The sequence below is a fragment of the Typopeltis vanoorti genome, chromosome 20 (assembly GCF_054136105.1).
Source record: "Typopeltis vanoorti isolate ZY-2024b chromosome 20, IOZ_Tvanoo_1.0, whole genome shotgun sequence".
Classification (NCBI taxonomy): domain Eukaryota; kingdom Metazoa; phylum Arthropoda; class Arachnida; order Uropygi; family Thelyphonidae; genus Typopeltis; species Typopeltis vanoorti.
Window position 1 is genome coordinate 13,067,879 of NC_143568.1, and position 18,771 is coordinate 13,086,649.

At 34.9% G+C, this 18,771-nt stretch overlaps 1 protein-coding gene across 6 annotated transcripts in view; it reads left to right on the forward strand.

The window, feature by feature from the left end:
• Window positions 1-18,771, forward strand: part of LOC150095243 (solute carrier family 2, facilitated glucose transporter member 10-like) — a 208,886-nt gene that overhangs the window by 70,319 nt on the left and 119,796 nt on the right. For all 6 annotated transcript variants that reach the window (XM_090409703.1, XM_090409705.1, XM_090409702.1 and 3 more), the window contains exon 4: window positions 2,731-2,847. In XM_090409703.1, coding sequence (XP_090265829.1) covers window positions 2,731-2,847 — 117 coding nt within the window. The remainder of the gene's footprint in view (window positions 1-2,730; window positions 2,848-18,771) is intronic.

Genomic DNA, 18,771 nt, shown 5'->3' on the forward strand with positions numbered 1-18,771 from the left:
CCTTTGTCATAACAATATCTTTATCTTCACTTGGATGATGACTCCTTGCAAAATGATGTGTACAGCGTGATATATTGAGAACACAGTGTGATATTGCTTTCTCCCAATGCTCCTTGGTTATCCCCCCCGTGCACTGTGAATATCCTTCTCTTGAAGAACTTTGTCATGGTATTGCTTCAAGTTGCCTCATAACGTGTCATAGCATATGCTTTGTAGTTCCTGAAATTCTTAATTAGAATTTCCACATTTTGCTACCTTCCAAGTCAAGACCACATGATCACTTTCCCCAATTGGAGGCAATGTAGCCACCTTAGTTATGGACAGGTCTTCTGATCCTATAACAAAATTTGTTTAGTTTTCCTGACTTTGAGCTTTCACACTCTCAGTGAACAAAGCTCTCTTTAGACACCTAACTCTAACTTCATTTAAGTGCAGTCCATCAACATTGTATAAATCTTTGCATCCATCAAACTCAGGTCATAGGTCCACAAACTCTATATCATTCCTTCTGTACAACCTTAGTATTAATTTATTAGCTATCATCATCCTCCTTCTCAGTTCAGCTCTATCATAGTATAGACACAAAATCCACCTTCTTGCTTATTTTTTTTCTCTTCTTCCAATAACTCTTTCACATCCTCCCTCATACAATATTTCTCACTTTGGTTCCAGCCAAAACAATCAATTATTTCAACTTCCCTTTCTACATTCTAACAGCATTACTAATATTATTAATTTTCACACCAGAGAAACAAGATTTTCTAGCGCTTTCATGAAATATTCCTCTTATCATAGAATCACTGTAAAAAATTATCTGCTTATGCTTTTTCTCTCATTTATTATAATTTTCTTTTTTGCTGTTTCTTCACAGCCTTTCAGTCTCGTGCTATGTCCTGTGAAGGACTACATGCAAGCAAGCTATTTCTTTATTCAGGTCTTCTACATTCTCCTGTACTTCCACTAACCCCAACTTTCATATATACTCTATCTTATCACTACTTTCAGTCACCTCATTTATACTCTTTCATATTTCTTGCACCATTGTTTAAACCCAGAACTCCATTCATTCCAATACTTTCAGTTTCGTAGCTTTCAGTACTGCCTTCTGCTGCTTTATTCTCTTGCTTCTGACAAGTCCCACATTTCTTGCTCGTAAAACATCTAAGATATACTTTCTCTCCCCATTGCCACTCTTATACCACAATCCATTTTCTCTTGGCAATGAATACATAGCATGTGCGCTTGTGCACACAGACACACACACTGCATTCACAAAATCCCTCATGTCATACTACCTGCACAATGATATCTTGGCTGCCATGTTCTTGTTTGTATCAGTGCTGTGAATAACACAGTTTATCCATTGTACACGGTATAAATATATCAAAAATAAATAAACACACTCAACTGCATAGTCATACACAAGAATACTATAATAACTAATTATCATTAGTCATTCTCAAGTAATCTTGAATTTGTCTAAAAGGAAATGAGGTCAGATGCATAGCAGGATGTTGTTGAGGTGATTTCTGATGTTGATTGAATTTGGGATTGTGGTAACAACTATCTGGCCTTCTGTCAAGTTCCATTAGAAGGAATAGCTGAAAATATTTCACTAACATTGATGATGGGAATTTGAAAGACCTTCCTAAACTTGAATCTTAATCCACCATTCCTGTTTGTGATTAAATTAAAGAAACACTTCACAAGCTTCTTTTAAATAATGTAAGTTGAATTTTCTGTGATATGTTACTTTCATCTCATTTCCAAAATCCTGTGGCATAGATATGTGCAACCCGAGCCCTCTTGTCTGGACCGAGTATACAGTCAACACATGCTTAGTTGTAGCAATTTAGTTACAAGAAATTCCTCTTGATTGCTCAGACTGCTCAAAAAAGAGACCATATGAAAATACTGCTCCACCAGCCCAGGAATATGACCTTTCATATTGGAGAGAGATCCTACAGATTTCCCCATCATTAAAGTTAGCCAGAAGCCCCCCCCCGATATCCTTTTATTGGAACTTATTGAACTCAGAATCACTTGTAATGACTTTGGAAACATAACCAGTATTTTGTGGAATGTGCTTTGTTCACCAGACCGTCCCAAACTATGTACTTCAAATATGTGTTATTAAAATTTATTTTACTCAATTGCTGATGACTGTGCAACAAGGAAAACATATGTATTGAAAGGTTTAGGTGTCATTGATTATTCATATAATAGCTCTTCATGAAACTAATTTCCTTACTAATGTTGAGGACATTAGTTATTTTTTAGTTACAATTGAAATTATTTAGTTCAGTGTTTTGCTTGTCACAGTTATAATTGTGCTCTGAGATGTTGGAATATAGTGAAACTAGTGAAATATTAGTAAGTTTAATAAATGTATTATTTCCTCTTTTGTTGTTGTTTATACAGTGGAGCACTGTGATGAAAGGAAAATATTATTTTTTTATTGACGTTTCATTCCCTCCAATGGTTTTTTCTGAAGTAATAAAAAAAACTTTTAGATTCCCATCTCTATGTACTAATAGGTATATAATGATTTTTCTGTGTTTATGCTGCTGTGCAATATGGGTGGTTTGCCATTGCATTTTCATGGGACTGGGCAGCATGCTTTTAGATTATTCATTATTCATTCAGAATTACCAAGGTAATTCTGAATAAAAAATTAAATTTATTTTTAAAGCTATATTAATATCTTATTTTATTATTTGTTTCAAACAGGAATAATCTCAGGAGCCCTTTTGCAGCTCAAAAAAAAGTTCTTCTTAAGTTGTGTTCAACAAGAGATGGTTGTGTCATCTGTTCTCATGGGAGCATTTTGTGCTTCTTTCATTGGAGGTAGGAAATGCTGTTGATCATAGGCAATACCTAAGAAATTTAAGTGAAATTTAATTGTTTTAAATAAATTGGCATCGGTATACTTTTTATTCTACAAGATGAGCAAAAGGAACAAAAAACCCTTAAATGATCATTTTTTTTGTATGAACCATGTGATTCCTTACATCTGTTCAATTATAATATAATAATCAACTGTTGATAAAATATTTGGAACTGAAACTGCTTAACCCAGTGTTAGTAAGGTGGGTGTCACAGATCCCAAAGACTTTAAATTGACTATAACTTTTTAACAACGTGTAGCAGTGAGTCATGCCTCAGTATAGCTTCCCCTCCCATAACCTGCTCGATGCCATAGGCGACAAGCTGTTTCACGCAAGCAAGTTTAGCGTGCAGAGGTGTAAAGTGTGCTGAGGTCCACCAGACCACCTTACCAAAAGTGTGAGACTATATTTACTTCCAAAACATAAGTTGTTTTCATGTATATTCTACTAAAATATTATCGTTACTGCTGTATCTTCTATATTTTTACATATCAACTATAAGCAAATACGTTTCTGTAAATATTTAGAGAGTATTTTGAGAATAATATCTTTTTTTTACCAGATGAGTTAAGAGCAGGAAGAACAGGGGTTACGTCAACTTATAGATGACGCTTTGACAATGGAGATGATGATAGTGAAAACTTGATTTAGAATTAGTCAGTAACCATGAGTCTGATACAGAACAAGACTGTGAGGAAGAATCTTAAACAATACATAATCTAATATAGATTAAAAAGATATGGATTTCTATAATACACTATATTATTTGGGTGGGTCTATGGGACTCCACCTTACCACTTTTGTTACATTTTCCCACCTCACCAGCGAATTATTATTATTATTATTCAGGCCTCCATGGAGTCAAGAGACTCATCATGGGAGGTCCTTTTTAGGAAACACAAAGCCTATCGGTCTGGCCTAGCTTACTGTACTTCAACTACTAATCACACAGTTCACTGGCATAAAGCCACCTTTCCATATTTAGAAATTTTTTTCTTGACAGATTATAGCAGGTTTTCACTCACATGGCTCCCTCAACAGAAACCAAAGGTTAATCCTAAATGATGTCTGGAAATTGCTGTTCAGATCTCTTAACACATTAGAATTCAACTTCTTGATAAATTATTACCTACTGATGACCATACAGAGAGGCAGTTGTCTCATTCCACACGTTTTTGTAGTCTCTCATTTAATTTGTATTGGAAGATTTCTCTTCTAATGATTTATGTTTTAAGATCAAATGCTTTCTCCATTTCTTCCATTTAAAAAAAAAAAAGCCACCAGATTATAGTGAAACTAATAGGTTTATTGTTCTACTGTATACTACTGACTAATCGAAATCTCCCATTACTGATATGTTGTTTTAGTCATAAAAATATCAGTTTATTATGAATAGTTGAGAGGGAGACATCAAATGACAGGTAAATATATTATCATCTTGAAAAACTGGAGTGCAAGAAATCTCTGCTGAATTGTGAATTTAATTTAATTTTATTTTTTTGAAAAGATGTAGAGACAATCATATAATTCCTAATTCTTTCTTTTAAGGTTACACGGTGGTCAGCATTCATAGTTAAGAATTCTGATTCTAAAATTCATTCAGTTAGATTCATTTTACATTTGTAAAGTGCAGTGGCATGTAGCTTGTATCTCATATGCATGTAATTTCCTGATGATGACCTCAATACAGAGGTCGAAACATCAAATGTTACTTTCCTACTATTAAGTAATTATTTTAACACACGTGTTGTGTCTCCATAGATTCTTAACTATGAATATAATTCCTAATTTCTTATGATATTCCTAATTTGATATGCCTCAACCAGCATTGCTTTCTCACAAATAGCACTGATTTATGAAATGATATTAATATTATGATCTGAATTCATTCCATTGCACTTTCTCTCTATCTCGTGCAAACTGTCTGAAGAAAACAGTTCATTTTTGTATATAACTTGAAATCAAAAGAAGATATTCTTCATACTGAAAAAGTTATTGACCTGTCAGATTTATCTTTCACATTCAGAAGTTTTTTTTCTTGAAAAAAAAAAAAAAAAAAAAAGTTTCAGATTTGTCATCCTCCTCATTTTATTCCAAAAGTGGACGTATTACACAGTATTGAAGTGGCATGCATCATCTTCCAGTTGACTCTGTGAATGAAATTAGATTAAAATAGCTACCCTTCTCCTTTCTTCTACATGAACAAGCAAAATTATCATGCAAAAAGAAGTAGGTAGAAAGCGAAACACTTTCTACCTATCTCTCACCATTATCCCCTATTGCTAACTTTTATATGGAACATTTTGAGCAACATGCTCTAGATTCCTCTCCTTTAAAACCCAAAGTCTGGTTTAGATAATACGTTGATGATGTTTCCGCGATCTGGCCCCATGGCCGCCAGACGCTAGACACTTTTCTTAGCCACCTAAACAAACAACACAAATGCATACAGTTCACAATTGAGATTGAAAAACAGAACACACTTCCGCTTCTAGAGATACACTTGTCACACATCTTCCTTCTGGCAGTCTTTCCTTCACTTTACCGGAAACTGACACATACTGGCCAATATATACACATAAACTCCTACCACCACTCAACACAAAAACTAGGTGTCATTAATACTCTAAAAAATAAGGCTTTGAAGATCTGCTCCAATGAACAAGCACTGAAAGACAAATTTAAAGTTATCAGCAATACTTTTCTAAAAAATGGTTACAGCCAAAACACAATTAACAAAATTCTCTACAAGACCTCAATAAAAAACAAAGATAAATCAGACTACAATAAAACTATTGTATCTGATGTCCCTTTAATGTCCTTACATTAAAGGGACATCAGATAAAATGAACAGAATACTACAGAAATACAACCTCAAAAGCCACCTTTAAACCTCCTGCAAAATTAAAAAACTTATTCAACTCATCCAAAGACCTACTCCTTCTGCTGGCCACCCTGGAGTATACCATATTTATTGCACCTGTAATCTACCATATATAGGGGAAACAGGCACAATTCCTATCAGACAAAAGGAACATAAACAATACATTAAGTATAACAACTATGGTGAAGCTCGCTTTTCTGATCATGCCCTAAACACTTTACATAGAATTGACTGGAAAAGCACCAGTTGTTTACATCACACCAAAACAGTATGAATGCAAATTTAAGGAAGCCTGTGAGATTCTTATTAACCACCCTAATCTAAATAATAATGATGGTCTAAAAATCCCAAGCACATACAAGGCACATATTCTACCCATGGAACCTTCCTCCCTAAGAATTAACTATAAACAGTACCACCTTACCCCCAGTCCTGAAGATACTTTCAGGTGCAAACCTTGTTTGCTCACACTTGGATAAAGGATTAAACTAAATTTATTATACTCTAACCAAGTGAAAAATAAACTTTCTACATCTTTCTCTAAATCCAGAGTAATTTATTAAAAAAGGGTGGCACACCATTTGGCAACTTCTATAGGTAGAGATGACCTGCTAATGCTTCCGCCTGGTATCTCAACTTGGGCCTGGCTCCCACTGAAGAGACCTCAATAAAGGTCGAAACTAGTCTGGGTAGTGGCCCTTCCCTTAATGCATAACATTAGACATATCCGCAAGGAGATGTGTTTTGCATTATAGGAGATACTGAGACAGGAGTGTTGGTAGCTTGCTCCACTTTTGCAATGAGTTGCCCTGGTGTTGTATCCACCTTACCCCCAGTCCTGAAGATACTTTCAGGTGCAAACTTTGTTTGCTCACACTTGGATAAAAGATTAAACTAAATTTATTATAAACAGGACTGTAGATAATCCAGAATCCTAAATCTAATATAACAATTGTAATGTTAAAAATAGGACATCGTTGTTACTGTAAGCTAGCTATCTATAAGAAAGAATATTTCTCTCATGTTATCTTAAATAGAATTTAGCTTTGATGTAGTTTCTAAATAATTAATTAAGTTGTAATTTTATCTGTTTTTTTTTTTTTTTTCACTAGAGGTCATGCCAGTAGAATAACCGGTGATCAAATCATTGTTTCTTTAGCTTACTGTGTGAAATGTAACTCAGCTTGTCCTTGTATATTTTATATACTCCAGATGATGACCTTAATATGAAGGTCGAAACATCGGGATATTAAAATAGTTATTTATAACACAGCTGTGAAGTCCATAATTTCTAAAATGAATGCTCATCACTGTGCAACACTAAAAGAAAGGATTCTAAAATGAATATAACAGCTGTTATGAATACTAACTAATACAATCCAAAAATATCTCACCTTGCAGACTCCTTCACCTGTTTGCCTCTCAACCATATTCCTACCATGACTGTGCATGAAGAGACAGAGATTACTCTGCAACATGCCTAATTGGCTGCCTCACATAAAACAAACTTAAGTCTCTTTATGACTCTGCAATATGGGGTTCTCTCAAAACCCATAAAAATGACATTCTGTTTAACCCTGTGTGTGGATGGTATCAGCTCATCAACTCACTTTCCGAACATCTTGCTAGACTGTGATGTTGCATCAGGAAAGCTGAATTATCAAGAATTGAACCCATTTTATTCAAAACTTGTCAGATGTCGGCATCTCACGTCAGACATCATTGCTAGCATAAATAGTTTCTCGTTTTCAAAAACAATCCAATTGATGAGATGGTGGACCTTATTAAAGACTTATTTTCACTGGATATCACTAGTCTTTTTGACCATGGTCTTCTGGTCTAACTTCTTTCAATGGAACAATGATCTTTATAGACAGCAGAATGGATTGACTATGAGTAATTCCTTATTCCTCCACCCCTTTTCTCTGAAGATCTCTTCATAGAAAATTCTGATTCTTGCCCAAATCATACCAAAACAAACCTACCATTTGGTAGAGGATGTAGATGACATTCATCTATATCCTCTATAAAGACCATTGTTTCATCAAAAGAAGTTTACCTCTCCAACTCTAATGTGAACTTTATGTTAGGATGGAATGAATTAAGAGAATGAAGGAACTGCTGCAAAGGCAAAAAAGTCATGATAGACAGCAGACTGGATTGGCTATGGACAATCCCTTCTCTTCCCCACTTCCTATAAATATCTTCATGGAAAACTCTGATATTCATTTTCTTGCCCAAATCATAAGATAATTGTTTCTTTAGTGTTCCACAAGCCCAGGCCTCTGGACACTATCTTCATAATTCACCCTTTCACCATTCTTCCCAAAAACTAGGCATGATCCACATCCTTAAGATACTGGACCATCTCCATTCTAAATAATGAAGACAAATTTATGGATGAATTTCAAACCTTTCCTCATTTTTTTATATTTTTATCAGATACTCCAAAAGTACACCCAATGAGATATTATTTTCAGATAATTCTCCTTGCCAAACTCAGGATATCCAATACATAGATTTGATTTCTCTCCATGAATTGGTAATCTATCTCCATCAAGATTGCTACACCTCTGAAAGATCATAACATTTGGGTGGCTTTCAAGCCAATCCACATGTTCTTAGCCATGTCAGATTTCTGAAAGGACAGTATTTCCTTCTACCAACATTCAGTTGCTTAAAGGATACCATTTTTCTGTGGTTTAGACCACACTGGTTTGTGTGGCCCAAGTTTTGAAATGAGAGAAAAAAAGGGAGTCACTCATGTGGCTCCCTCAACAAAAACCAAGGTTTAATCTTAACATTTGGAAATCACTACTCAGATATCTTATTGCATAAGAATTTAACTTCTTGAGCAGTTATCTATGGACAAAAGATAAGAAAATTGACTTGTGCTGTGCATTATTCTAGTCTTAATTTGTGTTTGATTGTTTCTTTGTAATGATTTATATTTTAACACCAACTGCTTTCTTAATTTCTTCCATTTTAAGAAAAGGCCTGAAGATTTTAGGTATCATGAAACTAGTCAATTTTATTTTTTGTTCTAGTGTGTACTGATGACTAATAAAAGATCTGTTTATTATATTTTATCAACATGCATTATAATATCTGCTACTTTGTATACTATTATACTGAAGTAAATTCTGCTTAATTTGAACTCTGATAATTCAAGATATCTTTAAATGTGGTATTCTGTTTGCATACTTTTAATTTTGTTTATTTTAAAATATTCATAATTCAAATACAAATGTTGGTTTTTCATTTGATTGACGTAAAAAGTATCAGAAAAAATACTTTTTTCCCTTGCATTTTCTTTTTTGTCCTCAAAAATATTTTAGACTTTTCAAAGGCTGATATTGCACTCTTATATGTTTCAACAGCAAATTATCATTTTCAGCACAGTGAATTGAATGACTTCTAACTTTAAAATGAATGTATGACATTGTCACTCCTGAAAAAAAAAAAAAAAAAAAAAAAAATCTGAACATGCTCAGATAAGCAGGACTTGGATTTTCTCTGCTTGGACATTATTGAATATTGGTAATGTCAAGTTCTATCTTATAATGATAAATTATTTCCTTGATTTTCAGTAATATATCTAATTATCTGCAGGTCATCTATGAATAGAAATCCTGGTCAAATTTAGGACAAAACCACATTTAGTGAATTAGAAATAACATGTCACATGTTTTCGATGTCTCCTCTCTGAAGTTACTGAAATCATGACCATTAATTTGGGGTAGCAGAATGACAAAAAAACAACCTTAAAGAGATAAAGAAAATATCTAAATCGAATGGTAAAAATAAGTTCTGCATAATTTCAGAGATGCCTGTCTCTTTTTTGTCTGATCAGGAGCATAAGGGAGGGCTTGCATGCTAAACTCTCCATGGTTGATGATATTTGTTTTGGACAAACACACTTGATTTCTTACATCTGAAGTTAGGTTATTTAGCCATAGGATTTTAGTACATTTTAGTGGTGACTAAAATGTTCACTACATATGAAACAAATAACTCCTAAAGTAGTTCAGCATTTTCAAGATTAGAACATCATGTAGCTATCCCAAAAAATATTCACAGAAAATCTGATGTTATCCAGCCCTTCTTATTCACTCTCCAAACAACAGGCAATCTTGCCTTTACATATCAGATTAGGGACTGTGAGTTTTCTGAGTGATACACCATGAGAGATCTTATTTTGTAGTCCCTGGTAGCATTGCCTCCCAAATGCAATGCACATAGATCTTTCACAGCTTTGAACCCAAATGCTGTCTTCTCTTCAGTGGTTAGGTTGGTATGACTGACACACATTTCCAAAACAGGCAAGTTCTGACTAGGTTACACACCTGCTTTGGTGTGTAACCTCCTTCTGCTGTGAAGAGATCCTTTTACCTTGAAGAGATTGTGAAATTCTTCAGCAGCAACGTAATCTGCAGCTTACATAATCTGCAAAATGACTATAATAGTTATTTTGAGATTGTGGAACACATAGTGACTATTATAGTGGTCAAATCACCCACTGTCTGCAGCAAAAGGTGTCAGTTGCTTTTTCATCTTTCGTCAGCTCTCCATATTTACAAATATGTTTATGTAAGTACATGTAAATGTAGATAAGAAACCAGTGTACTATTGCATCCCCCAGTTATACAATACTGCATAGACCAGTAAGGCATTAAGGACAGAAATTAGACACTGAGTCATTGAGCGTAGTGGATAAAGGTAGGAAACAAGGTGCTTGAATGGATGCTTCTGTGACCTTGGGTGGGAAACAGCAATAGTTCTTATGTACTGAAATGAAACTGCATATATGCAAAAACACATATAACAAGAGTTTACTTATATGCTTTGTACAAATCCCAGATTCACCTTACCTTAAGAAATACTACTGTCCAGAAGAAAGCTAATTGTGATAACCCTTCTCTTTAGATTTGCTGTACTCTATCACACTGATATATAGGTATGTTTATAGGCATTGCTCAACTAAATTAAAATCCATAATTCCTCTACTTTCTTCAAAATCTATAATAACATAACATGAGATGGTGAACTCAGTCTGAATTTAATCTGCCAAGTCTCTATTCCTCTTCTCTCATCATCTCCCAGTATTTCAATTATTACAGCCTGCAGCTGTTCAAGAAGAATGTCACTTAAATTTCATATATGTTTCCTCTCTCTCTAGTTTCTGCAATTTTTTTTCCTTGTGAATTCTACATATGAAAGGTTACAAACCTATTTTACATTTATGTAAAATAGATTTGTAACATTTATTACAGTCTTGTGGGTGGTCTCAGGCTTGGGTAATCAAGGAATCCTGTTCCAGAAACCAGACATGATACTTGTGAAGCCTCTGATAAGCAGGATGGTGGCTGTATAAGGAAAATAAAGAAATTTTAATACATATATGTCAAAATTATGCTGTTGATTTTTCTGTTAATAAAATGTTAGTTTGGATTTAATTTATCTCTGATAAACTAAATGGAAACCTCTAAAAAAAAAAATTAAATCTCTAGATAAAACGTCATTATTAATCAATAAAAAAGAAAACAAATTAGTAAAACAAATCGGCTAATGACCAGTTTTATTAATTTTCGAAAAAGTAAATTTTCAGAAATTTCTGTTGCTATTATTGTGCTACTAAGAAAACACTAGTAAAAAATGTCCAAATACATTAGGTGTGCACTTAAGATGATACCACTTACCATGGCACATTATTGGGATTTTTTTTTTCTTCCTTTTTTCAATTAAAACAAATGAAATTTAAAAATGTCTGTTAGTGAAAAGTATATACTTAAGAGTAGAGTTAAGCAATGAACCAACACGATGACATGCCATAAAATAATATTAAACAACAACAAAAAAAAGGTGCATTCAGTATATATTATTGTGTGGATAGTATCAAACTGAAAAAAAAAAAAAATAATTTTTTTTTAAATGTAAGGACTTGTGAAGCCTGTCCAAAGTTCCATAAAAATGGTTCAGCAGTGATTGTGGTTGTTTGGAATTACAGCCAAGCATCTAATGCTTTGATGACAGTGTTGTGTATCTTTTTGGCTGGTTTGCCTGTTTTGCAAGACGAAAAAATCACTTAAATAAAGAGCCAATAGGCTTCACTTTGGCGATATAACATTATTTAAATTAAGGGGATCCCACATTATTTCAAAGCCGAATAAGAAACTCAAAGAGTTTCATGCTGAATATAGCAAACTATAAAAGTTTCGGCGGATTGTAGCATAAGCCAAAGCACATAGTTCAACACTAGGGCAATTCATAGCAAAGGTGGGTAAAGTTCTGATCACTATTCTTAGTATTTCCCATAATGTAAAACACATCACCTAGGAGATGTTTGATGTTATATATTATGGAGGTCACTACCCAGACCGGTTAAGTAATAAGTTCTCTTCACTATAACCTCAGTACAGTGGGTGATTGGTTAACTAACAGTTCGGACTCTGAACAAATGAGACAATGAACACTTTTGCAAAAGATTTTTATATTCGGACAACAAACACATGTTCATATAATGAACACCTCATAGAACAAACACAAGAAGAAGCGACGCTGTGTGTAAGATTTGTAGAACTGTATTTTACTGCCATCTATGAACGGTTTCTGGAACGAGACTTTGACAGTTGTATGCATAACCTTTATGTGCGCTAGTTGATTTCTGTTCTCTGAATTTTTCTAAGTGCTTTTCTGAACTTTTTATTTAAAAAAAAAAACTGATAATATTATGGGGCCTCAAAAGAGTGGAGTGTCAAGAACTGTGCTCACCATAGAAACCAAGCAATAGATAATAGCCAAGATAGAGAGTGGGCTGAAGATGTCTGATGAGGTCTACAGTAGGCACAATCTTAGCTAAGAAAGATATAATCAAGAAGACTCAAGCAGCTAAAGGAGTAACGAAAATCACATCTGAGAAACAAAGATGTGCCATCTATGAAAAAATGGAGAGATTGCTTTTAGTTTGGATAAAAGAAAGGGAAATGAAAAGAGATGGAACTAATATGACTATCATTTAAGAGAAGGCTGGAGAAATTTTTGAAGAACTGAAGAAACAAACTTCACATTCATCACATGAGGAGATAGAATTCAAGGCTACCACTGGATGGTTTGCAAAGTTTAGAAGGAGATCTGGCATTAAACATGTGGTAATGCATGGTGAGTCTGCTAGTGCAGATAAAGAAGAAGCTGAGAAGTTCTGTCTCAAATTTCAAGAATTCATTAAAAAAGAAGGATATTGTCCACAACAAATTTTCAATTGTGATGAAACTGGTTTATTTTGGAAGCACATGCCGAACCGTACCTACATCACAAAAGATGAGAAAAATATTCCTGGGCATAAACCCACGAAAGACCAATTGACGTTACTTTTGGGAGCTAACGCTAGTGGTGATATGAAACTTAAACTCTTCTTGTCTATCACTCTGAGAATCCTAGAGCATTCAGTAAAAATTCCATAATTAAAGAAAGACTGCCAGTGATGTGGAGATCGAATGAAAGGGCTTGGGTCACGCAGGTTCTTTTCAAAGAATGGCTGTTTCAAGTTTGTGCCCCAAGCATCAAGGATTACCTTCAGACCAATGAATTGCCATTGAAAGCACTGTTGCTATTGGACAATGCACCAGGACACCCAAAAGACCTTGAAGATAATTTGCTGGAAGACTTTCCCTGGCTGACAGTTCAGTTTCTTCAAATACCACTTCGTTGATTCAGCCAATCGATCTGGAGGTTATTACGGGTTTCAAGAAATTGTACGCTCACGCGCTGTTTCGTTGGTGTTTTGAAGCATGCCAGTTATCCTCAACGATGACATTAAAAACGTTTTAGAAAGAAAAATTTGATATACTTGAAGCTATCTGGCTCATTCAAAAGGCATGGTCAGAAGTCACTCAACGACAGTTGAATTCTGCTTGGCGAAAGCTGTGTCCATCCTGCATTCAGGGAGACAGAGATGATGTCCCTGAAATTATGGATGAAATTGTGACAACTGCTAGAGATCTGGAATTGGAGGTGAATGAAGATGACATTGAAGAGCTCATAATGGAACATGAAAATAATCTGACAACAGAAGAACTCTTGAATGAAGAACACCAAGAAACTCAGCGAGATGTATTTTCTTCTGAAAAAGAGGAAGACGGAAGAGGACCGATGCCGACATCTGCTATTAAAGATCTTTTGAAGAAGTGGGAGAATGTCAGAACAATGGTCTTAGAATGGCACCCAAACCAGGTTGAGGTCAATAGGCTTGGGGATCTCTACAACGACAATGCTATTAATCACTTCCAAAAAATCCTGAAGAAGAGAGAAAAGTAATTGACATTGGACAGATTTTTTAATGCCCCACAAACAGAAAAAAAAAAAACATGACTGATGAAAATGCAAGACTGTGTATGTATGTATTATTATTATTATAAATAAATGTAGTAAGAAATTATATAATTTTTTATTTATTTTTTTGGGTCTCCAGAACAAATTAATCAAATTCCCTAAAAATCTATGGTAAATCGATGATTGGTTAATGAATAATTCGGGTAGCAAACATCATCTTTGAATGGATTATGTTCATTAACTGATCATCCTCTGTATTAATTAGGTCTACCTACTCACTGATGAGACCTCAATAAAGGTCGAAACCGTCTGGGTGGTGACCTCCCACCATAATGTATAACATCAAACGTCTCCTAGGAGATGTGTTTTACATTATGGGAAATACTAAGAATAGTGATCAAAACTTTACCCACCTTTGCTATGATTTGTCCTAGTGCTGACTAAGTGCTTTAGCTTATGCTACAATCTGCCGAAACTTTTATAGTTTGCTATATTCGGCATGAAACTCTTTGATTCCTATCTTTGAGTTTCTTATTCGGCATTGAAATAATGTGGGATTTAATATCCCATTAATTTGAAAAAATCACTTTCCAGAAGGAAAACACTGCCACCTGCATTTGAGACTGGCTTATTTACCTTATAAACTTTTATAAAGATGCCCTTATAAAGATTCTTTGCATCCTAGAAAGGGCATTTTTTGCATATATGCAATATATGCAGAAATTATTGTAAGAGAGGAAATTTTACTGCTTCTTGAAAAGAAACAAATGCTTCACAGACAGACATGAAAAAGATAATGTGTCAGTAGAAATTATTTGTGAGAAGGCATGGAACCATATTTTCTGATCTGAAAAAGAAGATACAAGTTGTACATATCATTTAATTGAATGTAAAGCAAGTTATGAGTAGTGCAAGCATTGTAAAAATGGAACTTTGACCAAACCAATTAGAAAGATGGAGAGGCTGCATCAGCTGCATTATTTGCAGCATCAGCAAATAAAGCTGCAGCTAACAAATTTATGGAAAATTTTGAAGAACTAATCCAAGATTATTCACTTTACTGAATGTTCAACTTTGACAAAAGGTGAACATTTGGGAAGGCCTCAACTGGAAACAGATGTCCAGAAGAACAGGAACTGCTAGGAAAGAAAGCAGCTAAAGATCAAACAGCTAACTAATATTGATATTGGGATTGAATACTTTGGAAGACTTCAAAATGAAGCTGCTGCTCTATCAGTTGGAGAACCTGAGCACATTGAAGAATGCAATGTGTGATTAAGTCTGGATTCCCAGTTATTTTAAAGAATAATCAAGTGTGACTGACATGTGAAAATTTCAAGATTGATTTGTGAATTATCATACTTCAACAGTAGAACAATATCTTCAGGCTAAGAACTTGGCAAATAATGCTATCCGCTCAGCCAACCACATACATGGACATGGTTGGCCAAGTGGCTAGCATGCCTACTCTCCAACCAACAGGTTGTGGGTACTACTGTAGCCATGGATGTTTGTAAAAGCCTGTTCTGGATGAGCTTGAGTTTATAAAGTTCTCTTTTTTTAAAAAAAAAAGAAAAAAAAAATATATATATATAAGACTCTTCTATTTATCGATAGTACATCAGCTTGTTTTTCTTAGAGTATTTTGCAGTATATATGAAAGAGAAATTTTTTCCTCAAATTTCACCTCATTAATTCAGCGAGTGGATCAGAATATCATCGATCCTGATCCACTTTTAAGATCAGAGGAAAGCTGACCTTAAAAGAATTCTAGAAGAATTATACCATCAGAGGTACTATAGACAACATTGCTGAAATGTGGGAGATTGTAAGTCAATAATCTTTATGAGCACTTTGGAAAAATTTAGGGCCTCTTTCTGCTAGATTTTGATGTATTCAAATCTACTGAACAGCAACCCAAAAGAGAGAGACTAAAATCTTGGTATTTCTAGCCTGGCTCCCACTGATGAGACCTCAATAAAGGTCAAAACCGGTCTGGATAGTGGCCCCTTGGCTTTGATACATAGCATCATACATCTCCTCAAGGAGATGAGCTGTGCATTAAGGGTAAATATTAAGAATAGTGATCAGAGCTTATTCTACCTTTACCATGAGTTGCCTTGACTTGCACTACTTTGAGGGTCAGCTAGACTTGCAATACGTGCAGGTGCAAACTTGACTTATTTGTCTGTTTGCTTACTTGGGGAATGGAGAAACCAAGTTTAAAATAGCTTGGCATCTTTAACATTTATTATACTCAAGGTAAAATACTTTCTACATATATATATGACTACTAATATTAACTCAGAGTTGGGATATGTTCATTTTTTATATAAACTGACTAAAAATCCAAGAATTATAACAAATTGAGATTTATTGGATACGTAACATAACATGTTTCATTGGGATCGACTTCATCAGGCATTAAGAACATAGAAAGCTATTAAAAGACACTGAAAAAAACATTGAGACACTCTAAAGCTATAAATTCGACTGTAAATTACAGTTATTATGAACTTGAGGTATAGTCCATGTTAAAGTTCTATTGTTGTACACCTGTGTGTGTGTGGATCCAGTTCGTAGAGCTGAAAGAGTCAGGCAAATTATAGCTGAGATTATTGTTCATATGAAGAGGGTCCAAGGTAATTTCTTTTGACTTGACAATGTGGTGTTCTACCTCATCGTGGCAAATGTGCAGGTTTGAAGTTGTTGTCCAATTTACTTCATGTTGGCAGCTTTCGTTATTTGTGTTTATTGAAAACAGGGCATGGCCTGATAGGGCAGTAGCCCTGGTTCTCTTGTAAGCAATGTCTCTCTGGTGTTCCTCGAGACGTAGGAGGATAGATTTCTCCGTTTGGCCATAGTAAGGTTTTCTGCACTCACATGTGATTTTGTATACACCTGGGAATTGTAGAAGGTTGTGAGATTGTTTGTAACTGCTGAAACTTGATCTTATTTTTGGAAGAGTCAAGAAGCACTTTTGTATGTTAAACTTCTTTAAGATTCTACTCAGTTTTTTGGATAGTGTGCTGATATATGGCAAGGAGATATAACCTTTGGAGTCGTCCTGTGTCTCTACGTTGCTACGTTGATGGTGGAATAATTGTTTGTTAATACTTTTTTAAGAGTAGCCATTGCTTTTAAAAGTCCATTTAAGATGTTGTAGTTCTTTTTTTTTTTCTGGATACTGGTGATCTCGTGGATCCACACACGCACAGGTGTACAACAATAGAACTTTAACATGGACTATAGCTCAAGTTCATAATAACTGTAATTTACAGTCGAATTTATAGCTTTATAATTTTATAGCTTTAGAGTGTCTCAATGTTTTTTTCAGTGTCTTTTAATAGCTTTCTATGTTCTTAATGCCTGATGAAGTCGATCCCGACGAAACATGTTGCGTATCCAATAAATCTCAATTTGTTATAATTCTCGGATTTTTAGTCAGTTTATATAAAAAATGAATATATATATATATATATATATATGAAATTATACACCAAAAAATAAGTGAACAGCACTACTTCTCCACAAAATCTCCAAATTTATTGATACACTTGTCCCAACGATAGATCAGTTTATCGATATCAGAAATCCATGCTCACACCCAGTAACCAACATTGCACTGCCTGATAAACTTCCTCATCCATAGTGAAATGCCTTCTAGAAAGGTGTTTCTTAAAGGACCAAACAAATGGAAATCTAAAGTTGCTAAGTCTGGGCTGTAGGAGGGGGAATGGAGCAGAGTTTTCCTGTGTGAAGTAGCATTATCATGCCCAAAATCCTGCTGCTTGTCAGGAGTCGTGGTTATTTGCATCAAATGTTGACTTTCAGTTTGTCCAACATTGTAAAGTTCTATATTGATTGTTCCTCCCTTCAGTAAGAAGTCCACCAACAGAGAATGACTTGATGATTCCAGAACACTGGCCATGACTTTTCAGATAGTGGGAACAGTTTTGAATTTTATGCACACAGGAGATTGTGGATGTTTCCAGGTCATGAAGTCTTGTTTGCTCTCCGGGGTAAAGTGATGAACCCACGTTTAGTCTCCTGCAACTGCAAGTGAGAAAATTCTCACATTTGTCTCTGTATTGAATCCCCATGTATGTTGCCTTCCACTCCTCTGACAATTTGTTGGGGCATCCAGTGGGAGCACACCTTTTGAAAGCCGAAGACATCATGAACAATCTCGTAAATAAACTGTGGACTGACTCAAGTTCACCACTTGTGCAATTTCGTGCAGTTTCACCTGCTGGTTCAAGAATGATGCCCTTGCACAAAATGTTGTCTTCTGTCTTGCTCACTGAAAGTCTACCTGCCCGATATTGATCTTATCTTCATTGTCACTGGCTTGCTTAAATTCGTTGCACCAAAAACATACCTGCTTCTTTGACATCACCTTTTCTCCATACACAGCAACTAGTTTACTGTGAATGTCACTTGGTGAAACTCCTTCTGCTTGCAACAAATGAATAACTTCACGGACACTTATTTTGGACCACACTTGCATGGTAGCAACTGGAATTAGCTGTGAAGAGACAGTAGCACCACACTGCAATAGGAGTCTTTTTGAACATTATTAACAGGTCTATATGTCCACTTTGTTTTATCTCATTCCCTTTCACCATTATTAAGAGGAAAAAAAATCTGTTACCTTACTTTTTGGAAAAG